Source organism: Podarcis erhardii (genome assembly GCF_964252035.2).
Source record: "Podarcis erhardii genome assembly, chromosome: 2".
NCBI lineage: Eukaryota > Metazoa > Chordata > Lepidosauria > Squamata > Lacertidae > Podarcis > Podarcis erhardii.
In genome coordinates, this window is record NC_138498.1 from 9,996,808 (window position 1) to 10,022,556 (window position 25,749).

The 25,749-nt window shown below is 48.2% G+C and overlaps 1 protein-coding gene across 3 annotated transcripts; it reads left to right on the plus strand.

Moving 5' to 3' along the window:
- The first annotated feature begins 6,756 nt into the window (after nucleotides 1-6,756).
- LOC309334583 (glycoprotein-N-acetylgalactosamine 3-beta-galactosyltransferase 1-A-like) lies at nucleotides 6,757-24,731 on the plus strand. 3 transcript variants are annotated; one of them, XM_081849035.1, is made up of 4 exons: nucleotides 6,757-6,833; nucleotides 14,596-14,859; nucleotides 18,189-18,853; nucleotides 23,315-24,731. In XM_081849035.1, the coding sequence occupies exons 2-4, from the start codon at nucleotides 14,655-14,657 to the stop codon at nucleotides 23,534-23,536; spliced, it is 1,092 nt and encodes a 363-aa protein (XP_081705161.1). In that variant the 5' UTR covers nucleotides 6,757-6,833; nucleotides 14,596-14,654; the 3' UTR covers nucleotides 23,537-24,731. The 3 variants fall into 3 exon arrangements, with proteins under 3 accessions (XP_081705161.1, XP_081705162.1, XP_081705163.1); XM_081849036.1 differs by lacking the exon at nucleotides 6,757-6,833 and adding an exon at nucleotides 10,256-10,416; XM_081849037.1 differs by lacking the exon at nucleotides 6,757-6,833 and adding an exon at nucleotides 12,955-12,977.
- The last annotated feature ends 1,018 nt before the right edge of the window (nucleotides 24,732-25,749 follow it).

A 25,749-nucleotide genomic window follows, 5' to 3' on the forward strand; every position in this document is an offset into this window, starting at 1 on the left:
GTTATAATTTTGAATTAAAAAAAAATTTAAAAAAGAAACCGCAGGACTCCCAAAAGATGGAATGTCTGGGAATTCCTCAATGGTATATTGTTGGCCACTGTGAGAAGAGAATGCTGCAGTGGATGGACCATAGGCCTGAACCAGCAGGCTCCTCTTACGTGTGGAGTAAATAAGTGAATAAGGCTCAAGGCTCATGTGTATTTTTGGCTGCTCCCATGGCAACAAAAACATTATCTTTCTCTTCTCTCCCCTCCCATGCTCTTTCTAGCTCATGTTGCCCTAACTCCTTTTTTTTAAACTCTTCGTCAATACTGAGCAGTTTTCACAAATACATAGCAACATATAATGTCGCTTAACAAACAAAAAAGATATACGGTGGTACCTCAGTTTTCGAACGGTTTTTCGTAATCCGTTCCGGAAGACCGTTCGAGTTCCAAAATGTTTGTAAACCGAAAACTCAAAACGGAAATCTCAATACGGAAACTCAATACAGAAGTCGCGTTTCTGGTTGAACGTCCAAGGCACGTTCGAAAACCGAAGCAATTACTTCTGGGTTTACGGCGTTCAAGTTCCAAAACGTCCTGCGGGTGAGGGGAGCACCCTGTTGCAACAGATCAATAAAGATCAGGCATACTAGCTGCTTTGCTTCTCAATATTCTCTGGTTGGCCTCTGTTATTCTCTCCTACCAATAGGGAACCTATGTAAGGACTCTATATGGGCTCTTGGATACCCCATAAGGGAAAAGGACAATCTTTGTTTACAGCAATAGATACAGAGCAACCTAGAAAATATTTGTGTTTTGGCTTTACCCTGAAGAAAATTATTTGCTTTGGTAAGTTCATCCATTACGAATCAGTCCCGTATCTTTCAATGCTAGCTCAGAATAATGAGATGTAAAGATCGTTTCCCAGTGCTTAAAGCTACTTCTGTTCGAACTCTCGAGTAACTGTTTAGTTTTACAAGTCCTAAGATGTCCCCGTTTCCCCGTTTGTTGAGGTGGGGGAAGGAGATGAAAATTCTTGTGCTGTTTGCTCTCTGTACCTGAACTAGCTGAAAAGCTAGTTTTTCTTGCCACACTTAGCAAATATATTGATGTCATACTTGTTCCATAAAATATCTGCTTCCTTTTTCTGCATCATTGCTCTCCAGGATACAGTTCCTCATTCTATAGGCCTGAAACCCTGGAAGCAGAGATCTCTGAATTCAGGCATCTCAAAGCACATGTTGCCACAGACTCAAGCCAACTAAGCATTCTCATGTGATTTCCCTTTGGCGCCCTGGTTCCCATCCAGGTTACTGATTTGATCCCAGAATGTCCTGGTTTTCATTTTTCCTCCCTTCCATGTCTCAAAAGTGGTGGAGAGATCAGAAACAGGCACACACATTCTTTTTGGAAACAGAAGCCTTTGCTCTGTGTGGGGTTGTGTGTATATGTGTGGTGCAAAAAATGGAGTCCTGATTATACTCAAAATAAGGTAAAGGGACCCCTGACCATTAGGTCCAGTCGCGGACGACTCTGGGGTTGCGGCACTCATTTTGCTTTACTGGCTGAGGGAGCCGGCGTACAGCTTCCGGGTCATGTGGCCAGCATGACTAAGCCGTTTCTGGCAAACCAGAGCAGCGCACGGAAACGCCATTTACCTTCCCGCCGGAGCAGTACCTATTTATCTACTTGCACTTTGACGTGCTTTTGAACTGCTAGGTTGGCAGGAGCAGGGACTGAGCAACGGGAGCTCACCCCGTCGTGGGGATTCGAACCACCAGCCTTCTGATCGGCAAGCCCTAGGCTCTGTGGTTTAACCTACAGCACCACCCGCGTCCCTCATACTGAAAATAAAATGCACCAAATAAAGGAAAGGTGAAGTTGGCATACAAAGCCCTTCCTATGCGTAATGTTGAAGGAAAATGTCACCAATCCATTTAAAATTATTTAATTGCAATGCTTCAGCAGCCAGCCATTTATTTTTTTTAGGGAACACGTGGTGTGTTTATTCCTTTATTGTAAATTGAGCCTTACACTGCAAGCCCTTATATGTCTACTCAGAAGTAAATCCCACTATATTCAATGGAGCTTACTCCCAGATAACTGGGTAAAGACTGTACAGTGGTACCTCGGGTTACAGATGCTTCAGGTTACAGACGCTTCAGGTTACAGACTCCGCTAACCCAGAAATAGTACCTCGGGTTAAGAACTTTGCTTCAGGATGAGAACAGAAATCGCGCAGTGGCGGCGTGGCGGCAGCAGCGGAAGGCCCCATTAGCTAAAGTGGTACCTCAGATTAAGAAGAGTTTCAGGTTAAGAACAGACCTCCAGAACAAATTAAGTTCTTAACCCGAGGTACCACTGTACAGCCTTACACTGCAATCCTAAGCATTTTTACTCAAAACTAAGACCCACTGAGTTTACTCTCTGGTATGTTCCTGGTCATTCTCACAGTTTCCGTTATTATTAGTATTACTATATCCTGCCTTTTTTCCTTGACAGGAACTCAAGGCAACTTACAGTTAAAATTTTATTTCATCCCATTTATCTGTTGAAGGTGTTGTACGCAATCCCTTCCCTCGCATGTGTGAGGGAGATCAAACATGGGAGAAGCTTCCGGTTGTAGAACAGAATGTCCCTGTTTTCATCTGAGAAATGTTGGAGGTATGCAGTAGTTGTTAGGAGAGTGTTGGATTAGGACCAGGCCTGTGAAACTCACTGAGTGAACTTGCGAGAGTCACTTATCTGTCAGCCTGTTTGCTGTCTCCCTGTGGCTGCACAGACATCACGAGTGGGATTCAAATAAGTTGTTACATGAGCACACTGAGGTTCACTGGTGCAACGGGACTTCTCCCCTGCACACCTCTGTACCCGCTAAATCTGCTCTGGGGAGATTGAGGGAAACCACAGAACAGGTTTAGGAGGCCAGGGGGGCATGCTGGGGGAAGACATGGGGCAAGTCCCATTGCGCAAGCGGACCCCACACACCTGTCCCACTTACTTAGTGCCATGTTGAATTCCACCCCATACATTTAAAGCACATGACTTCTCCCAATGAATTATGGGAACTGGAACCGGCAAGCCACTCCAGTATCCCTGCCAAGAAAACTCCATGGACAAAGACAACAGGCATATAAAAGTTATGACGCTGGAAGATGAGCTCCTCAGGTCGGAAGGCGTCCAACATGCTACTGAGGAAGAGCGGAGGACAAGTAAGATTCGGAGCTGATGAAGCGGCTGGGCCAAAGCCGAAAGGTCGCTCAGCTGCAGATATGCCTGGAAGTGAAAGGAAAGTCCAATGCTGTAAAGAAAAATATTGCATAGGAACCTGGAATGTAAGAACCATGAACCTTCGTAAGTTGGATGTGGTCAAAAATTAGATGGTAAGAATAAATATTGACATCCTGGGCATCAGTGAACTAAAATGGACGGGAATGGGTGAATTCAGTTCCGATGACCATCATATCTACTACTGTGGGCAAGAATCCTGTAAAAGAGATGGAGTGGCCTTCATAGTCAACAGAAGCTACCAGCATGAGTTTGACCAAACTGCGTGAGGCAGTGGAAGACAGGAGTGCCTGGCGTGCTCTGGTCCAGGGGCTCACGAGGAGTCGGACACGACTAAACGACTAAACAACAACAAAGTTGGTTTAGGGCAGGCACCCCCAACCTGCGGCCCTCCAGATGTTTTGCCCTGCAACAGGGGTAAGCAACCTAAGGCCCATGGGCCACAAGCAGCCCATGGGGGTCATTTAACCAGCCCAGGAGGCAACCCCGAACCGAGCCGCACGCTTGGCAAGTCCCTGTGCGCTGCACTAAACCAGCACAGGGACTCGCTTCCGTGGTGCCGGAAATCACATCTGCACATGCTCAGGTGCCAGAAATCGCATCTGCGCAAACGCCAGAAATCGCACGCACGCGATCTGGCCCACAGAGGGATCTCCGCTAGAGTGAACTGACCCAGGCAAGGTAAACCTTTCTGACCCCTGGCCTACAACTCCCATGATCCCTAGCTAACAGGACCAGTGGTCAGGGATGATGGGAATTGTAGTCCAAAACATTCTGGAGGGCCGAAGGCTGGGGGTGCCTGGTTTAGGGTGCTGGAAATGGTAGATCTGTGAGGGGCAAACTAGGATTCTTTTGGGAAAGTCATGTGCTTTCAATGTGTGGTATGGATTGCAGCCACAGTATACTGTATACAGTGTTGTTGAGAGGATAAAATGGTGGTGATGAATGACTTTGCATGGTGCCTTGATCTCTCTGGAGAAATGCAAGAACGAAACACGCCCCCCCCCATGGTTCACTGTGGATTGAGCCTGATACTGAAGTTAAGGGAATCTTGTGGTTTTAGACAAATCATGAAAAACAGTAGAAGCCCTGAGAATCTGTGGGGAGGCACTCTGGAATGTACCAGAGTATGCATGTTTTGCTTTTTAAAAATGGAAATTATCTTCCTGGTCAGTAGGAGAGAGTTGGGAGCAGAGACTTATGGGGGCTATAAGGAAGGATTTATATGGTTTCTTGGAGCAGTATTGCAAACTTAGAAGCAAAATTGTAAAACTTTTACAACCATGTATAACAGGAAGAAAGTTACCGGTATCTAAATCTTGGTTTCGTTTCTGTTGTAATAAAATGAACTTTTACTTTAAGAGAGAGCAAAATGAGGGAGCATACAGTCATGGAAAAAGAAAGTACACCCTCTTTGAATTCTGTCGTATTATGTTGTTGTTATTATTATTGATGAACAACAACACATGGCGTATTACACTGTGTCATGCTTTATTTAACAAATATAAAGCCATAATGGAGAAGCCTTTTGTGAAAAACTAAGGACACCCTTACTGCTTCCATAGGAATGAAGAGGCTAAGTAGCAGACAGGTGAGGTTGTATTTGCCTAATTTTAAGACCAGCTAAGGAACAGATGGTTGTGATTATGTCCTGATACATAAAACCACATAATTCAAAGAGGGTGTACTTGTGACTGTACCTATGGTTGCCCTTTGTCCTTGAAGGGGGTACATTTGAAAGGTGAGGATTCTATTTTGGCAGGAAACTGATGTGCAGCCCTAGTCCTGATCAGGAGTGTCAGTTTAGATGGCTTGAGCGTGAATGCCAAGGTGGTGAGTTTGATCCCCATTTGGGCCACCTGCCCTGCAAGGGGGGGGGGGGCTTGGACTAGATGACCCTCGGGCTCCCAACTCTACATTCCTATGATCCTAAGAGGTGCAATGACAACTTTTTCTTCCTAAGGAAAAGTGGCAGTGCTAAGCATGCTTTTTCTTGTAACACCCGCCCCACCACCCACCCCGCAAAAAACCCTTTTAACTCTGGCGGGATGTGTTTGTACTGATTGCTCATGGAAAATTGCTACTTAAATTCGCCTCCCTTCACCATAGCTGTCAACGTTTTCCTTTTTTTAAGGGAAATTCCCTTATTCTGAATAGGATTCCTCGCAAGCAAAGGGAAAAGTTGACAGCAATGTCCCTTCATAGACACGCACCTGTATCACCCCATGAAGGATTATATCTGGCACAAGCCTGGGAAAAGGCCGACGTGCTTGCAGGATTCTCATCCGCATCCAGGGGAAAGCGTTCTGCACATGCTCAGAAGAGTGCTCTCTGCTATTATTATTATTATTATTATTATTATTATTATTATTATTCTACAGGGCTGAGCCATTGTGTTGAACTAAGCTACAGAAGCTGCAGATGACACAACATTGATGGCAGAAAGTGAGGAGGAATTAAAGAACCTTTTAATGAGGGTGAAAGAGGAGAGCGCAAAATATGGTTTGAAGCTCAACATCAAAAAAACGAAGATCATGGCCACTGGGCCCATCACCTCCTGGCAAATAGAAGGGGAAGAAATGGAGGCAGTGAGAGATTTTACTTTCTTGGGCTCCATGATCACTGCAGATGGTGACAGCAGCCATGAAATTAAAAGACGCCTGCTTCTTGGGAGGAAAGCAATGACAAATCTAGACAGCAACTTAAAAAGCAGAGACATCACCTTGCCAACAAAGGTCCGTATAGTTAAAGCCATGGTTTTTCCAGTAGTGATGTATGGAAGTGAGAGCTGGACCATAAAGAAGGCTGATCGCCGAAGAATTGATGCTTTTGAATTATGGTGCTGGAGGAGACTCTTGAGAGTCCCATGGACTGCAAGAAGATCCAACCGATCCATTCTGAAGGAAATCAGCCCTGAGTGCTCACTGGAAGGACAGATCCTGAAGCTGAGGCTCCAATATTCATGAGAAGAGAAGACTCCCTGGAAAAGACCCTGATGTTGGGAAAGATGCAGGGCACAAGGAGAAGGGGATGACAGAGGACGAGATGGTTGGACAGTGTTCTCGAAGCTACCAGCATGAGTTTGACCAAACTGTGGGAGGCAGTGGAAGACAGGAGTGCCTGGCATGCTCTGGTCCATGGGGTCAAGAAGAGTTGGACAAGACTAAACAGCAGCAACAACAAAGCTACAGCAGCACAGGCGCAAAGATCGAGGGGCTTTGCGCCCATGCTGGCTTGCAATCCCCAAACCAGACCCTCGCCCACCAGGACCCCCCCCCACCCCCCCATGCATCGCGCCATCTCCAGACGAGCGGGCAAAGCAGCCGTAGCCACGCCCCCTGCCCGGGCTCGGCTGCTTCAGCGTCTGCATGCTTTTTTGGGGAGGAAGCAAGCGCACCAATCGGGAGAGGAGTGGCGACCTCTCAGCCAATGGGCGAGCCCGGAGGCCGGCTAGGGTAGCCGCTGTGGCTCCTCGATGACCGCGAGAAAGATCGTAGCCGGAGTTGCTGCCTGATTTCCACCTTCTCCTAATCGGTGCATCTGGGGGGTGCAAAAAAAAAGGTAACGCCGAGCAATTTCCTGCATGCTCCAGGGTTTCCTACGCCGCCCATCTCCGCATCCTAATTCATCGCGGTCCCCCGCCCCCCTTAACCTTGTAGCTCCCAGTCGGAGATGCTCAGAGGTGTAGCAAACCCTTTGGCAGCACCCTATTCCTCTTCGTGCCCCCCCTTCTTATTTCCAGTCCCCATAGCCTTCCCAATCGGCTCCCATCACTCTTATCTCCTGTAATCCCTCTGGAGGAGCCTAGCTGAGCGTCGGGGAGCGCCGACTGCCAGGCATGCAGATGGTCTCAGGTTAGACTCCCTGCTTCTCCAGGGCAGGGAATGCCGCCCCCCTCTCCTAAAGCAAAAAATACCCCGGGTCAGAGTCGGCAGTGGTGAGCTGGGTGGATCAGGGGTGCAAGGCTTGTGCGTCTGTTGCAAGGCTGCAACCTATACGCGCTTACATGGAAGTAAGTCCCATTGATCTCAAGGGTGCAGACTTCGGAGGAGGCATGCCTTCAGTTGCACCGTAACCCTCCCTCCCCCTTTTCCATTCTCATTGTTGCTTAGGTGGGGGAGAAAGAAGCTCCACCTCTCTATCTCCCTCCCTCCCAGAGACCTGCTTTTGGGGGGTCCCGTGAGAATCAAAATTAGTTCTGTCTCTGCAACCCTTGTTCCTTCTTCACAGTTGCTTCTGGTCCTAGCAACAGGGACGGTGGGCACAAAACAATGTATGTTAGTCCCTTTAATTCTAGAGAGCCGTGTTTTTTTTAGATCCCCGGATTGCTAATAGATCCCTTTTGATCACAGCTATTTGCCACACCTGTGGTGTGTAGCACAAGCTCCCTGAGTGACCCTATCCACTGCCAATAGTTGCTTATTCCTTACGCTGGCCCTGTAAAACTATAAAATGGGGTTGAATGTGCTGTTTTGGGGCACCTGATCCTGGGCCCTGCAATATGCAAGGACAACGTGTGTGTGGTTCCACTGACCCCTGGAAGCTGTTGGGAACCTTTGCTATGTGCTCATTGGCTTTCCAGGGTGAATGCAAGGAACTTGGCTTAGTTATTTACCTTTCAACCCATAAAAGAACTTCTCTAGGAAAAAGTTTAAAGACTATTTACGGAAATATTGTAAAATTAATGAATGCTAGGAAAATGTTGGAATGAAGTTATATGGCTCTAGTAGAAATGTTATAAGGAATTAAGGATAAATAGATTAATAGAGTATTAAAGAAAAAATAAGGTTAGAATGTGTTAAGATAATTATAGGATTAAAAACAGAGGAAGATGGAAAGGAATTGCTGAACAAATTAATAGAAGTGGAATACAAAAAGGGAGGTGTGAGGAGGTCGTGGAAATAAGTGAATGAAAGATAAGATATTGAAATTATTTGATGTGTTTTAAATTGTGTTTGTTTTGTTTTGTTAGTTTAATGTTAGTGTTTTGTTAGTGTAATGTAGTGTTTTCTTTTTTGTATTGTATTGTATTGTTTTTATTTTTTGAAGTGTCTAAATTGTTGGAAAAGGTAATAAACATTATTTTTTTTAAAAAAAGAACTTCTCTAAGTCATGCGTAAGAAGTTAAATGAAAATTATTTTAAGATTATAACGGTGATGCAATAAAAGCAATGTTGAATGCAGTAAGTCCATTTACACACTGGAAGAGCCCAACGCAACCTTGAATTGGCCTTCCTAGTCCCAGTGTGGATGTGCTAGAATGCTGAACTGGGCACCTGGGTGGGTTTAACATTGGTTGTATACCAGTTTGCCACACCAACGCACACAGCGGTCTACTGTGGAGCTGCTGTCCCAGGGCCTGCTTGTCTTCAGTGGTTGAGCCTCTGGTTTGCAAGCAGAAGGTTCAACCTCTGGCATCTCCAGGTAGAACTAGGAATGTCTTCCACCTGAAATCCCAGGAGCACAGCAGCGGTGAAAGGTTAAATCCCAACAAGCTCTATTTGCTTTCAAAATGTTATCCATGCAATTGCCGAGTGCATAAATAGAGCCAGGCCTGGTCACTCCAGTGCTGGGAGACGTGTTGGAGCCAGTCTTTGTAGACTGGCCACTAACATGACCTGTGTCCTGTTGCCGGCAGGTAGACATGGGCTAGGTGTATGGTGATAAACTTGAAAGCCAATTCATGTTGTGCATTGAATCTGTCCTGACAACTGACTGAACTGCTACCTCTTCTGGTTTTATGTTTTGTGATTTGAAAGCGGTTTCAAGCACGTGTGTGTGTTTGTGTGTGCATGCGTGCATGTGTGTATAGACCTCAGCTGGGTAAAGGTGAAGGGACCCCTGACCATTAGGTCCAGTTGTGACTGACTCTGGGGTTGCGGCGCTCATCTCACGCTTTATTGGCCAAGGGAGCCGGCATACAGCTTCCAGGTCATGTGGCCAGCATGACTAAGCCGCTTCTGGCGAACCAGAGCAGCGCATGGAAACGCTGTTTACCTTCCCGCTGGAGCGGTACCTATTTATCTACTTGCACTTTGATGTGCTTTTGAATTGCTAGGTTGGCAGGAGCAGGGACTGAGCAACAGGAGCTCACCCCGTTGTGGGATTCGAACCACCGACCTTCTGATCGGCAAGCCCTAGGCTCTGTGGTTTAACCCACAGCGCCACCCGCGTCCCCTCAGCTGGGTTATCCTTTGTCAAATACCATGGAAATGGGAGTGGGCCGGTTAAGCAAAACTATTCTAGTCCATTCCTGGCCTGAGGTACTCATGAACCCACATGAAGAGCTGGGCAGGGCTTTGGGAGGCATCCACAAGTTCACCTTCCAAGAGTTGAGGTATCTTGCTGAGGTTTCTAGGTATGAATTTCTGCAGGAATAAGAGCTGCCTCTGCAGTTCAGGCACCCACATGGGGCATGTTAGGTTGAAGGTCCTTGGGCTAGGCTGGGAAGCCTGTGGCTCTTCAGGTGTTGTGGGCCTCCAACTCCCATCAGTCTCATCCAACATGCTTATTGGTTAGAGACAAAGGCAGTTGTAGTCCAGCAATATCTAGAAGGGGGCAGGAGTGCGGTCCTGCTTGAGGTTTCCCATAGGCATCCGGGTGGCCACAGTAAAAACAGAATGCTGGACAAGATGACCCAGCAGGACTCTTCTTAGTTTCTTAAATAAAGTATGTTTAGGATTGCAGCCTTCATCTGGACTGACGGTCCTGCAGCCCCGAACATGGAATCCAATTTTTACTCTGTTCTTAAGCATGGATGCATTGAAAGAATGGAGAAAGAGAAAACAATCTGTCCTTTTATCCCCCTGATGGCTACTCTATAAGGTGGTAGAGATATGAAAGAGTGATTAGTCTGCATAAAGTGTCCTTTTAGCATGCAGAAGAGGGGGCTCCTCTCCATCCTCTGTCGCTTGGGCCTGGCTTTCCGTTGGGCTGAGAGATGTCCCTTCTGTTGCTATGGAAACCTCTCCCGGTGATGTGTTTTGGCAAACCACTGGCTCTCCGTAGAATTTCACTAGCTGGGGGCTGGGGAGAAGCAGTTTGGGAGTGTGGATAAAACCTAGATTGTTACTAAACATTCACACTCTCCTCCCTGCCCCCAACAACAGAATGTTTGGGTCTGATCAGATGTTTCTCCCTTTCAGTTAGTGATGGTTTTGAGAAGCTATCTCATGTGTAAGACAAGTGTAAAATATGTGTGTGTGTGTGTGTGTGTGAGAGAGAGAGAGAGAGAGAGAGAGATGTCAGATTATCTCCCCATTTCACTGCCATATAACTGATTGTGTTCCCACTAAATACATTACTGGGCTTTCTGCCAAAAACACTGTACTGACCATGGGGGGGAAATGGCCACTTTTCTTGATTCTTGCATTGTCCACCTAGCAACCAACCTATCAGTCACCTTGGACAGCAGGGGAGAATAAATTCAGGCCACATCTGCACCAGACATTTACAGCACTATTAGGGTAAAAAGGTAAAGGACCCCTGGACGGTAGAATCCAGTCAAAGGCAACTATGGGGTTGTAACGCTCATCTCGCTTTTAAGGCCAAGGGAGCCGGTGTTTTTCCACAGACAGCTTTCCGGGTCATGTGGCCAGTATGGCTAAACCGCTTCTGGCGCAATGGAACACTGTGACGGAAACCAGAGCGCATGGAAACGCCGTTTACCTTCCCGCTGCAGTGGTACCTATTTATCTACTTGTACTGGTGTGCTTTCGAACTGCTGGGTTGGCAGAAGGCTGGGACAGAGCACTTGAACAATCACTGCTTCCCCCAGAGCATTCTGGGAAGTGTAGTTCATGAAGGGTGCGGAGTGTCATGAGGAGGCCCTCGTTCCCCAGAGTTCCCTGGGAAGAGGGATGAAGCCACTCTGAGAATTACAACTCTTGTCAGCCTTAACAAACTACCGTTCCCAGGATTCTTTAGAGGAAGCCATAAAGCGATATAACAGTGCTTTAAATGTCTGGTGGGAAAGAGGCCGCAGGTTCCAGACAGATGGGTCAAGAAGACCTGTGGCCCTGTCTGCAGACAGAGAAAAATTATTTCATGAGGCGTTCTCCCCCCAATAATTAATAAATAAATAAATAAATAAATAAATAAATAAATAAAATCCCTTGCTCATATAGGCTCAGTTTCCTTCTAACTAGGGCACATATCTTTTTTAATGCCATTGTAACGATTGTAAGGTGATTGCTATTATTCTTATTTATTACGGTAAATTTGTATACCACCCTATGCCTGCAGGTCTCGGGACGGTTCACAAGATAAAAATCGCAATATAAAAACATAAAATACGTGGTAAAAATGATTTTTTTAATTGTTCGTATTCTACCGAAACAATATTGCCCTGGAAACTGTTGGGTTTTAGGCCACTATGTCAGGGCATGGCCATAGCCAGGGTTTATTTTATAGTTTATTTGGAGGGGGCAGGCTTTATGTGGGGGGAGCAGCACCAAGTTATCTGCAACGCAATTGGTCAGTTAAGTATTTTTATTTATTTACTTGATTTGGAGGGGGGCAGCTGCCACCCTGCCCTCCTGGCTATGCTCATGTGCCAGCTGCCACCCTGCCCTCCTGGCTATGCTCATGTGCCAGCTGCCACCCTGCCCTCCTGGCTATGCTCATGTGCCAGGGTATAAAATAAATTTGGGAGTCTGACCCATTTTTTGACCCAGGGAAGCACGAAGGGAACATTTTCCCTCTCTGGTATGCTTGACTTCTGCCCAGCACTTGTACCAAATCCCCCACCCTTTTCGTTGTTTCGTCTTCCCCCTCCTGCATTCCATTTTTTAATGAGAGCAGGAGGAGTCAAAGAAGAATCTGTCACATTTTGTCTCTTGAGGCTGCTTTCCTGAGTTGTTCTTCTCGGCCACTCCTTGCAAGCCTGCTACAAGGGGTTAATTGGGTTGTTGTTTTTAATTTTGATTATATATTTTGTGGTTTTACATTGTGAACTGCCCTGAGACCTCCGGGTATAGGGCGGTATAGAAATTCAAATACTAATAATATTAATAATTCCCTCAACTGTACGTGGCACATAGCAAACTAGGACAGCTGTGGTGGCTGATGGGAGTTGTAGTCCCAAATATCTGGGCCCGCTGTGATGGCTGATGGGAGTTGTAGTCCCAAATATCTGGGCCCAGCTGTGGTGGCTGATGGGAGTTGTAGTCCCAAATATCTGGGCCCGCTGTGATGGCTGATGGGAGTTGTAGTCCCAAATATCTGGGCCCAGCTGTGGTGGCTGATGGGAGTTGTAGTCCCAAATATCTGGGCCCGTTGTGGTGGCTGATGGGAGTTGTAGTCCAAAATATCTGGGCCCAGCTGTGGTGGCTGATGGGAGTTGTAGTCCAAAAGATCTGGAGGGCCCCCAGTTTGGCAAAACCCTCCCTGGAATCTAGCCTCCAGCCCTAATATTTCTCCCCCAGCGTACAAGAGTTTTCCATGGTGCCGTCTGCCTTTTCCTGCCTCGAGGGCCGCCGCTTCTGCCAACTCTTTGGGCAATTAGTTCGTTAAGTCCTCTGGGGCCAAGGGATTAATTAGCAGTCACTTTGAACTGATTAATAATAGATGGAGCTGGGTTTGTAACCGCTGCCAGCAGCCAGCGACTAAGCAATTCATTAAAACAGCAACCCTTGGTGCAGTGCATCCTGGAGTGGAGCGGGGACCGTGGCCAAGCAAGTCAAAATAAAAGGGGAAAAGAACGAGGTGCATGTGGCATAGTGGTTACGTTCGAGTGTTGCACAAGGACCCAGGAGACCAGGGTTCGAATCCCCACTCAAAAGAGAGAGAGAAGCACATCTGCTGCTTTGAGCTCCTTGGAGAACAAAGGTGGCTATCAGTGCAGGAAATTAAAATAAATCAATAGATGTGCTCTACTAGGAACATAAAGGGACCCCTAACCATTAGGTCCAGTCACGGATGACTCTGGGGTTGCGGCGCTCATCTCGCTTTATTGGCCGAGGGAGCCGGCGTACAGCTTCCGGGTCATGTGGCCAGCATGACTAAGCCACTTCCGGCGAACCAGAGCAGCGCACGGAAACGCCGTTTACCTTCCCGCCAGAACAGTACCTATTTATCTACTTGCACTTTGACGTGCTTTCAAACTGCCAGGTTGGCAGGAGCAGGGACCGAGCAACAGGAGCTCACCCTGTCGCGGGGATTCGAACCGCCGACCTTCTGATTGGCAAGTCCTAGGCTCTGTGGTTTAACCCACAGCAGCCGAAGCAGTAGTCCATCTAGCTCAGTACTATTTACACTGATGGGCAGCAGCCAGGATGCCAGGTTGGCGGCTGGGGAAACCAAAATGTCACTTAGAGAAGGATCTGAAATATTTTCCTTGAAGCCTGAATCAGTTAAATTCTGGATTGCTTTATGTGATGTTTTAATGTGCTGTAAACTGCTTTGAGATTTTTTTCTTTAAAATATAAAACAGTATAGGTATTATTCTATTCTATTCTATTCTGTTCTATTCTGTTCTATTCTGTTCTATTCTATTCTATTCCTGGAGGGGGTGGAACAGAGCTAGACAGCCTATTGTGGTGACTGCAGCCCAGCTTTATAATAATAATAATAATATAATCATTTATTATTTATACCCCTCCCATCTGGCTGAGTTTCCCCAGCCACTCTGGCCAGCTTCCAATCAAGAGTTAAAAACAATACGACATTAAATATTAAAAACTTCCCTAAACAGGGCTGCCTTCAGATGTCTTTTAAAAAGAAGATAGCTGCTTATTTCCTCCACATCTGAAGGGAGGGTGTTCTACAGGGTGGGTGCCACTACCGAGAAGGCCCTCTGTCTGGTCCCCTGTAACCTCACTTCTCGCAATGAGGGAACCGCCAGAAGGCCCTCGGCACTGGATCTCAGTGTCTGGGCAGAACGATGGGGGTGGAGACACTCCTTCAGGTATACAGGAGGTGCCAGGAGGTATATTTAAGGTGCCATTTGGCAATTAGATAATATATCTGAATTTCTAACACTGCCAGCAGCTCTCTCTAGGATTTTCAGATTACAGTCTCTCCCTGCCATACCTGAAGATACTAGGGATTAAACCTGGGACCCTCTGCACACCTGTTCTACAGCATTGCTAAAGAAAAGCTGATGTAGACCTGAACTTTCCCTTATATGGGGAGGCCTCTGAGAGCACTATGTAACAGCAAAATCCAATAAATAAATAGTTTTCAGCCAACATGGTTTCTATGAGGATCTGAGCTGCTAGACCAGAGTTTATCTATTAACTCCTTGGCTGTCACTGGGAGCAGAGTGGCCATATCTCTAGGCAAGGCCCCTCACTCTTACTCTTCTGTCTTCCCTTTGCTACAGGCCACATGAAGCACTCTGCTCTTCCCGTCCTCCACCCCTGACACCGGCCGCAGGTGGCCATGGGGTTCCTAGGCTCCAAGAGCTCCTTGTTGGCATTCCACCTGGGCCTCATCGCTGGCTTTGTCAGCACCTTCTACCTCATGGGCAACCTGACGTGGGAAGGGCCCCCACGCCTTGGCTCCCAGCTGCCGCGTGGCTACAAGGACCCGGAGTGGATTGTTGATAGATCAGCCCTCTTCAGCGTGGCACACCCGCACCTGGAAGGTAAGGGCTGGAGGGGTTGTTGTTGTTGTTTAGTCGTTTAGTTGTGTCCGACTCTTCGTGACCCCGTGGACCAGAGCACGCCAGGCACTCCTGTCTTCCACTGCCTCCCGCAGTTGGGTCAAACTCATGCTGGTAGCTTCGAGAACACTGTCCAACCATCTCATCCTCTGTCGTCCCCTTCTCCTTGTGCCCTCCATCTTTCCCAACATCAGGGTCTTTTCCAGGGAGTCTTCTCTTCTCATGAGGTGGCCAAAGTATTGGAGCCTCAGCTTCAGGATCTGTCCTTCCAGTGAGCACTCAGGGCTGATTTCCTTCAGAATGGATCGGTTTGATCTTCTTGCAGTCCATGGGACTCTCAAGAGTCTCTTCCAGCACCATAATTCAAAAGCCTCAATTCTTCAGCCTTTTTTATGGTCCAGCTCTCACTTCCATACGTCACTACTGGGAAAACCATAGCTTTAACTATACGGACCTTTGTTGGCAAGGTGATGTCTCTGCTGGAGATGAGAGGGAGGCAAGTGTTATAAGAGAAATACTGCTCTCTTTCCTTATGGGGTATCTAAGAGTCCTTAAGTAGGTTCTCTATCGATAGGAGAAAATAACAGAGGTCAACCAGAGAATATTGAGAAGCAAAGCAGCTATTAAGCATGATCTTTATTAAACTGTTGCAACAGGGTCCCCCACTCCCCCACACAGGGAGGCAGGAGAGGAACCCAGAACATTGGTGTGCAAGCTCTTATACAGACTTTTGAAACTGCCTCCCCTGTAGCTCAAGACCACCCCCCAAAACATCATACATACATCACAGAAAGAGGTGGTCCTCAGCAGAAATTTGAGTGTGTTGCTTTTCTCCTGTCTGCCACGATACACGATAATGCCTTATCAGATTGCCTTTTCTGGGTAGCCTGGCCTTTGAGATGGTAAATACTTAGTTCCTGAAAGGTAAAGGTAAAGGGACCTCTGACCGTTAAGTCCAGTCGCGGATGACTCTGGGGTTGCGGCGCCCATCTCACTTTACTGGCCAAGGGAGCCGGCGTACAGCTTCCGGGTTATGTGGCCAGCATGACTAAGTTGCTACTGGTGAAACCAGAGCACGGAGACGCCATTTACCTTCCTGCCGGAGCGGTACCTATTTATCTACTTGCACTTTGACGTGCTTTTGAACTGCTAGGTTGGCAGGAGCAGGGACCGAGCAATGGGAGCTCACCCCATTGCGGGGATTCAAATCGCCAACCTTCTGATCAACAAGCCCTAGGCTTTGTGGTTTAGACCACAGAGCCACCCGCGTCCCTTTAGTTCCTGAAACCCTTACACATATTGATATTGTTCTCAGCTTAACAGATACTTGCCAGACTGTATTTACAGGGAGGTGTAAGCCCCTACAGTCCAAAGACAATTGGAAAGCTTTTCCCACTTCCTTCCTCCTTGCAGAGAAATATTTGAGGTAAATTTGGGAGAGTCAAACAAAATGGCTTTAGGATTGTTCTCCTGTACTATTTCAGACACGTGGTTTATATACTTACGTATGTGTTTGCCTTGTACATTTATGAACATTTATATATATATAAGACCTTAGAATTCCTATAACAAAAGGGTGGGAAGAATCTGTTGGACTACCACTCCATTGGTCTCCAGTCATTGGCCATGTTGATTGGAGTTGATGGGAGCTGGGAGTGCAACAACGTCAGGAAGGATGCAGGTTCCTTAGTGGTGCAACAGAGAAATCTAAATAGGGGCCTTTAGGTGGGAGCAGTGCTTTTTTCTCTCTAAAAAAATGTTTAGGGGTACTCTCATTTTGACTCAAGAAAAATCACCATTTTATAGTTCAAACTGGGAAAAATGAATACAGTAAATGGACAACAGTACAAAGATTCACAAAACGTTTAAGGGTATGTGTACCCCTATGTACCCTCAGAAAAAAGCACTGGTTAGAAGTATGTCTTCCACTCTATTTGGCGGTAACTTTGAAGGTGACTCAGAAACTACAACTAATTCAGAATGCGGCTGCCAGACTGATGCCTGGGAGTAGCCGCTGTGACCATATAACACCGGTCCTAAAAGATCTACATTGGTTCCCAGTACGTTTCTGAACAGAATTCAAAGTGTTGGTGCTGACCTTTAAAGCCCTAAACGGCCTCGGTCCTGTATAACTGAAGGAGTGTCTCCACTTTCATCATTCAGCCTGGACACTGAGGTCCAGCGCCGAGGGCCTCCTACCTGTGATCACTGAGATCAGGTGTCCCAGTTCATCTCCACCCACCATGGAACTTGCCCCAGCCATTCTTTTGGCTGGGGCTCACTCCCAGGGAGCCCTGATCTTCTCCCCTTCAGAACAGAATGCAAACTATACAATAAACCAATAAAACAGTAGAAACTAATAATAATTAAAAAATGACAATTATACTAAAATTAAACTAATCCCCAGCCCCAACAGAGCAAAAACAAAACAAAAAACCAAAATTTAAAAAGCCACAGATTAAAAACTATTTAAAGTTAAAGGTAAAGGTACCCCTGCCCGTACGGGCCAGTCTTGCCAGACTCTAGGGTTGTGCACTCATCTCACTCTATAGGCCGGGAGCCAGCGCTGTCCGCAGACACTTCCGGGTCATGTGGCCAGTGTGACAAGCTGCATCTGGCGAGCCAGCGCAGCACACGGAATGCCGTTTACCTTCCCACTGGTAAGCGGTCCCTATTTATCTACTTGCAACCGGGGGTGCTTTTGAACTGCTAGGTTGGCAGGCGCTGGGACCGAACGACGGGAGCGCACCCCGCCGCGGGGATTCGAACCGCCGACCATGCGATCAGCAAGTCCACCCGCGTCCCCCCCCCCAAAAAAAACTATTTAAAACCATTTTCAACAGTTGCCCCAACCCCAGAGTTTGTTCCAGTGAGTCTGGGCTCTTCAGGACTCACAGCTGGGCAATGTCCCTCTGGTCTCCCAGGAGTCTAAGGCAGAGCAGGGAGAGTCTGGGCCCTGCTCCCTAGGTCAGGTGGAAAAAGGCCTTGCAGGGAGCAGCCTTCAGCGCTCACAACAGGGCAATGTCTCTCCCGTCTCCAGAAGCCTCTGAAGTACAGCAGGTGAGTCTGGGCCCTAGGCCAGGTGGAAAGGGCCTTGCAAGGAGTGGCCAAACAGACAGATAAACAGGGAAAGGTTCCTCTATTGTCTCCACTTTCAATTAACGATTTTGTGTTGGTATATGAAGCCCTGATGTTTTGTGAGAGGGAAGTCTATAAATACTTTAATAAATAAACAAAGTGCGTGGTAGAAGCCCTATAACCGGAAGCGTCTATTGTGGAATATGCTAACTCTGTGGCCTCCTCTTTCTCAGGTGAGGAGAGCAGCGTGGCTGACGAGCTGTATGACAAAGTGCGGATCCTGTGCTGGGTGATGACAGGCCCCAGTAACTTGGAGACGAAGGCTCGCCACGTCAAGGCCACCTGGTCGCGCCACTGCAACGTGGTCCTCTTCATGAGCTCCGTGCAGGACGACAACTTCCCCACTGTCGGGCTGGGAACCAAGGAAGGCCGGGACCAGCTCTACTGGAAAACCATCCGGGCTTTCCAGTACGTGCATCAGCACCACTTGGAACAGGCGGACTGGTTCCTCAAGGCTGACGATGACACCTTTGTGGTGGTGGACAACCTCCGGTGGCTGCTCTCCAACTACACCGCTGACAGGCCCATCTACTTTGGCAAGCGCTTCCGGCCCTTTGCCAAGCAAGGCTACATGAGCGGGGGAGCCGGCTACGTCCTCAGCAAAGAGGCCCTGCGGCGCTTTGTGGCTGGCTTTGAATCCAAGGTGTGCAGCCACACAACCTCAGTGGAGGACCTTGCCCTGGGCCAGTGCATGGAGAAGATGGGCGTGGAGGCTGGGGACTCGCGGGACACAGAGGGGAGAGAGACCTTCCATCCTTTCGTGCCGGAATCTCACCTGACGGAGAAGTTCTCGAAAAGCTTCTGGTACTGGAACTACTGCTATTACCCCATTGTGGAGGTAGGTGGCCGTATCCTGTTTTGGGAAGGGGCAGGGAAGGTAGAGTGGAAAGGAGAGATGCTGAGGTTGAACCTGGGACCAAGCCCTGTGCTCTGGGGCAGCGTATCGGGAAGGAAATCATATTTCACAGCCCTGTCTCATAGTGCTGAACTGTCAGGAGCTGGAGTCAAGGAGTAGATCAGCAACCAGAGAAAAACACAGTGCTGTGCTGGCTAGGACTGATGAGAGTTGAAGTTAGACCTCTAAACAGGCAGCAGCTGCCTCTCAGCTTTAGTTTGTGTGCATGGATGAGAGTTTATCTACCTGAAAACAGCCTGAGCTCCTACTCATGTTAGCTCTGAGGTTAAGTCCCATCCAACTTCAATGGGTTTTACCTCCAGGTAAATGTGTGTATAGGGACGCGAGTGGTGCTGTGGGTTAAACCACAGAGCCTAGGACTTGCTGATCAGAAGGCTAGTGGTTCGAATCCCCGCGACAGGGTGAGCTCCCGTTGCTCGGTCCCTGCTCCTGCCAACCTAGCAGTTCAAAAACACATCAAAGTGCAAGTAGATAAATAGGTACCCCTCCGGCGGGAAGGTAAATGGCGTTTCCGTGTGCTGCTCTGGTTCACCAGAAGCAGCTTAGTCATGCTGTTCACATGACCCAGAAGCTGTACGCCGGCTCCCTCGGCCAATAAAGCGAGATGAACGCCGCAACCCCAGAGTCGGCCACGACTGGACCTAATGGTCAGGGGTCCCTTTACCTTTTTAAGTGTGTGTATGGCAATAGGCCAAAGTGACCTATAATCAAGACCCAACCTGCTCCTTCACGCATTGCAGCTGTCAGAGCTGATAACGTTTTCATAGGGCAATATTTGCTGCTCTCACCTACTCCTGGTATTTATTTAACCAGAACAACAAACATCCTCTTTGCTACATTAGTGCAGGACTTGCATTCAATCCTGGTGCCTGTTGTCATTGGTGGGGCATGGTAGCTCCTGGCAGGCAGCTGGCCTTATGTTTCCCGAATCAGAAGTCTCCTTTGATAAATCCTGTGCATGCCATAGCTAGGAGAAGCACCTTCAACAGTAGGGACCGACCGGGGTGACACTTTGCTCTTTGGTTAGGGAGAGTGTCTTTGCTTTTCATTGGTGAAAGATTCTGGAGGTACAATCCCAGATTCATGTGGTTTTCTAACAGAGGCAAGAGGTCTGTGTGCTTCAGCCATTCCCAAAGCATTTTCCTCCAGCTGTCGGTGAAGTGTGGATTTTACACAGTGAGTGATGCTCACTTCTTCAGGAAACCTGGTCTCATTCCTTTCCTAAGGCGTGTTTTTCCACCCTGAGCTTTCAGCAGTTGGAAGTTTCTCTGTGACGACAGCAGTTTGTGGCACCCCTGTGGATAAGGTGATAGAGTTAATAGCATTAGGCACTTTGCCCTGCTTTATGCAGGAGGATGTAGCAAGGGAAGGTGCAAAGAGGGTCTCCCTATCCCACCTTTGGTTTTCCTTTCTTTTTATCTGTGTGGCATATATGAGGGGGTACTCACAGGTACTTCGTCAGAAAAGGGGAATGTTCAGAATATGGAAGGTAAAGTTGCCCGAAATATGAGTGGCCTGAGAACTGAGAAGACCAAGGGGATTAAGTAATTAGGTTAACTTGTGTTTAGCTGTGAGATGCATGAAAGAGAACCAACAGGATTGCTCTGCTTCAGGGAGATTATTTTTTTTTTGCCTAGTGTGAGTCTGGGCTGTTTGTTCTCTGGAAACTTCATTTATACCAGGCAGGCAGGGGCCTGGTATAAATTCTTGCAAGATCTCACTGGAAACCAGCACTGCTTCTTCAACCAGTGGTGCTGGGGGAGGCAGGTTGCCCTCAGAGATGCTACCCTAGGGCTTGTGCTGCCTGAGGTAGCTACCTCAGCCCACCTCATGGCAGACAGGCCCCAATACCAGGGATAAGGAACTGGATCTGACCAGTGGGCGGGGTCCTTATCTCCATGGCCCACTGTGGGCCAAGTTTTACAGGTGGGTGTGGCCACCCACCTGCCAGTCACCTGCCAGCATTCTGTTTTTCTACCCCAGGCTTCCTCAACCTCGGACCTCCAGATGTTTGAGATGACAATTCCCATCACCCTTGACCACTGGTCCTGCTAGCTAGGGATCATGGGAGTTGTAGGCCAAAAACATCTGGAGGGCTGAGGTTGAGGAAGCCTGTTCTAGCCTGTCTTTCACCATCTTCCATTTTTCACAGCCCAAACGGAAGGGGCGTGAAGTGGCCGCTCTGCTGAAACTAAGCAGACCTAGGACTGACCCATAGCTGAATGGGAGAACACTTGGAACCTTGAGCTCCATCATGGAAAAGGGAGGACATAAATGCAACCCAGATATTGGTGGACTACAACTCCCATCATCCCCAGACAGCATGGTCAGTGGTCAGGGAAGATGTGAGTTGCAGTCCAACAGCATCTGGAGGGCCACAGCTTCCCCAATCCTGATTTAATACATGAATTAATTTTTTAAAATCCCTGAGTCCATTGCCAAACACACCCAGATTCTTTGGAGAGTTGCTGTCTGGTGAGGAATATCTTCTGCAAAATAAGCAAGTATGTACATATTGATTTGAATAATTAGTTCAGCTTGCTAAATGTTGCAGAATCACAATTTTTACTTCTTTCTTGATGATGCCGAGTGCACACCCAGTCCTATTCTCATTGGATTGTGCAGCAGGCATGACAGGGGGTCGTGGATGATGGACTCAAATTCCCATTACCCCTGACGGTTGACCATGTTGGCTAAGGGTGATGGGAGTTGGAGCCCCACAGAATCTAGAGGGCCTCAGCTTCTCCATTCCTGGCTTTAGAGAATACCTGTCATTTCTGATAAGCATGCATTTCTGCATGTGGGGTTCTTATAAAGGAATGATTGGCACTGAGCTTTGCGTTGGCTGACCCTTTTAGGAGGCCATTTACCAGTTCCACCCATCCCCCAACCTCATGTTTCCTGAAGCTTATTATGCCCCTTTTCCTTAATCCAACTAAGGCTATTGCTTTAGTCAGTAATGGGATGAAGGTTTCCTGCGACATACATAGATGGTAGGAGTGGACAGCAAAATAAAAGGCTATGCTTGCTGAGATGGATGTAAGGGAAAGAGGAAGGAGCAGGCCATTGTCTCAGCAGAAGGACTCATATCACCCCATGTCCTCAACCACACCTGACCTGCAAACCAGCCTGTGTGCTCGACCAGCACGTGGGATGAACTTGGAGTCCTGATTCAGCGCAGGGGGATTAACCCTTTGCCCATTGGGTAATCGGTCCTCAGATAACAAAACTGCAGCTTAGAATCAAGGATGCATAGTTTGATCGCAAAACCGGATTCTTGATCAACGTGCAGGTTGTTCCAGAGTTATTGCAGGGAGGATGAACTGGGCAAACAGCAGTCGGACTGGCAGCTTTGTTACATCTGTGGCTGTGTCACAAACCTTTGTACCAATATTGTAGGCTGCCCTGATGGATAGGCAAGCAGGCAGGGTCCTCCATTGCACCACAAGTTTTCCGGTGAGAGGATCCTCAGATTAGTCTGCGGCTTCTGCCGTTCTCTGTGGTTGTAACTTCTGCTTCTTGTGGCATATGGAAAGAAAAGAGACGCTGGTGGCGCTGTGGTCTAAACCACTGAGCCTCTTGGACTTGCCACTCAGAAGGTCAGCGGTTTGAATCCCCACAACAGGGTGAGCTCACGTTGCTCTGCCCCAGCTTCTACCGACCTAGCAGTTCGAAAGCACGCCAGTGCAAGTAGATAAATAGGTACCGCTGTGGCTGGAAGGTAAATGGCATTTTTGTGTGCTCTGGCTTCCATCACAATGTTCTGTTGTGCCAGAAGTGGTTTAGTCCTCCTGGCCATATGACCTGGAAAGCTGCCTGTGGACAAATGCCGGCTACCTCAGTCTGAAAGCGAGATGGGCGCCGCAACCCCATAGTCGCCTTTGACTGGACTTAACCATCCAGGGGTCCTTTAAAGGTAAAGGGACCCCTGACCGTTAGGTCCAGTCGTGACCAATTCTGGGGTTGCGGCACTCATCTCTCTTTATTGGCTGCAGGAGCCGGCGTACAGCTTGCGGGTCATGTGGCCAGCATGACTAAGCCACTTCTGGCAAACTGGAGCAGCACACGGAAACGCCGTTTACCTTCCCGCCGGAATGGTACCTATTGATCTACTTGCACTTTGACGTGCTTTCGAACTGCTAGGTTGGCAGGAGCAGGGACCGAGCAACGGGAGCTCACCCCGTCGCGGGGATTCGAACCGCCGACCTTCTGATCGGCAAGTCCTAGGCTCTGTGGTTTAACCCACAGCGCCACCCGTGTCCCTTTTCCAGGGGTCCTTTACCTTTGCCTTTATGGAAAAAGGACAGCAACAGTGAAGGGGATGGCTTTCCTCGATTGCTGCGTGGTCCACAGTTAACCCTGGTTTTCCTTTGCTCCTCCTAGGGTCCCCAGTGCTGCTCCGACTTGGCCGTCTCCTTTCACTACGTGAGCTCGGAGTTGATGTACACCTTGGAATACCTGTGCTACCACCTTCGCGCTTATGGCTACAGGTATCGCTACCACCCGCCTTTGCCTGAGAATGCTGCTCATCTCCAGCCCCGCCCTCGGGGGGACGCCCCAGAGAGGACCAATAGTACTACACTGCAGACCGAGAAGAAGGTGTAGGGGCGGATCCTTGGCACGTCACCCTTGATCAGAGCAGCCCAGCCCAGCCATCCTTGGACAAGACCAGTGCCCCTGTTATGGGGCCATCTACGCAGGAAAAAGCAACAAGAGCTGAGCAGGCCACAAGCCGAGAGATTTATTTTAATCCCTAAAGGTGTGTGTGCATGCACACTTGCCACACAAGGGGTCTTGCATATGGCAGAGGAGCCATTCTTATTTGTGTGCTGAGAAGCAAATGTCTGGCCTACTATGGCCTATCCTATGCTCGCTCGTTTTCCTACTGCAAACTGGGGAGGCCCAAGCCTTCCATGTGCTGTGAAGCGGTTTCATGCTTAGTAAGTGCTCTTGATGCACTGGGGTGGGGAGACTGGTCCCTGGGTGGTGGGGAAGAAGAGGGAATAGTGGGGCTCTTATGGGTCCTGGAAGGGAGAGCCGAACTCACAAGGGGTGTGTGTGTGTGCCTGCCGCCACCACAAGAATGAGGCACAACTGCATGGCCATAGACTGAGCAAGGAGAGCACTACAGAGTAGGGCTTGAGTTTTACCACTGGAGAAAGAATAGTAAGGGTCCTGGCTGGTCAGTGGTTGGTGACATTGTGGTAAGAGGGACCCAGCACTACAAGAGGGGGACGCGCGGTCCGTTTGCACCCTTGCAAGCTGCGTTCAGGGTCTTGCAGTTGATATTATAGGATGAAGTGCTTGTATCTCCTGTGCCTGCAATTTCCCCCCATTATTAGGTTTCTTGATACCAGAGCCTAATAATTAGGCCGTCTGCCTTTAACGTCAACACGTTCCAAGTCGGGGTTCTTCACCCTTGGGTCCTCAGATGTTGCTGGACCATCAGTCCCAGCCAACATAGCCTTGTTGTTTAAGGGTAAGAGAAGGAGAAAATAGGAATAACAGAGAGCGGGCAGGTAAGCAATTTAAAAAGGTAGGGGGATGTTTTTGTTTTTTTAAAAGTGGCAGTTTGTGGCTTAAGGCAGGTCCCAAATCTGGAAAGGCGAAAGTCCTGTGAGCCTGCAGTTGTTTCTCAACTGCACCTCCCATCATCCTTGACCATTGACCGTGCTGGCTGGGGCAGATGGGAGTTGTGTTTCCGCAACATCAGGAAGGCAACAGCTTCACCACTCCTTGTATGAGACACCCTAACTGTGCATGGTCCTCAACATTCACATGAATGAAGATGCTGCTGTATAATGGCTGCAGCTTCCGGCGAGATATTGTGGAGCTCACAAGAGGTACCACTGCTGCTTCTCCCGGGGGCGGGGGGCGGGGAATGCACCTGCCCCCTTCCACTCACTGGAGAAGCAAGGAGAAGTGGCCTCAGCTTCTGAGTTCTGGTGAGATCTTGTGGACTTCCCACGAGATCTTGCCAGAAGCTGCAGCCATGCAACCTCAGTAAACGAGACTTCGGTGGAGGGACATCAGCTGTGAGGTGGGTGGCACCTTCCCATTTTGCCTCGTTGTGGGTTGGTGGGTGAAACAGGACAGGAAGGACAGCCCTGGTTTGAAGGCAGAAGAACAAGCAAAAGGCAGGCAGTGTGATAAAGCCTGAAAGCATTATTGCTCCTTGCTATGTCACTGGATTTGAACGTGCTTGTGTTTTTTGCCTGATGGGTTTAATCATTTGATGGTCCCAAGTGCCCCCTGGTGGCTATTGCATGCCATTTTATAGTTACGGTAAGACTTTTTACCGAACCAATCTACCGTATTTTTTGCTCTGTAAGATGCACCAGACCACAAGACGCACCTAGTTTTTGGAGGAGGAAAATAAGAAAAGAAATATTCTGAATCTCAGAAGCCAGAACAGCAAGAGGGATCGCTGTGCAGTGAAAGCAGCAATCCCTCTTGATGTTCTGGCTTCTGGAATAGCTGCGCAGCCTGCATTCGCTCCATAAGACGCACACACATTTCCCCTTACTTTTTAGGAGGGAAAAAGTGAGTCTTATAGAGCAAAAAATACGGTAATTTGTTGAAGATGTAGGCAGACCTTTGAATTGTTCAGAGCTCTTTGCCAGATGGAATGGAAAGGCAGATGCATTTTCAGCTTATAAGGAGAGGAAAGATAGGCCCAAGTTAATAACTGAAAGTACAGCCTTTGTTTTGATCAAGAGTTAGAGCCAAAGCACTTGTACAGTTCACAACGATCGGCCTCCATAAAACAGCATAGTTGGGTGAAAGAAACAGCTAAGCATCCTTTTTGTAGTCTGTTG

Coding starts and splice junctions, on each gene's coding strand:
- LOC309334583 (XM_081849035.1), top strand. CDS start 14,655: ATGGGGTTCCTAGGCTCCAAGAGCTCCTTGTTGGCATTCCACCTGGGC. Junction 14,860..18,188: donor GGCACACCCGCACCTGGAAG/GTAAGGGCTGGA, acceptor CCTCTTTCTCAG/GTGAGGAGAGCAGCGTGGCT. Junction 18,854..23,314: donor GCTATTACCCCATTGTGGAG/GTAGGTGGCCGT, acceptor TGCTCCTCCTAG/GGTCCCCAGTGCTGCTCCGA.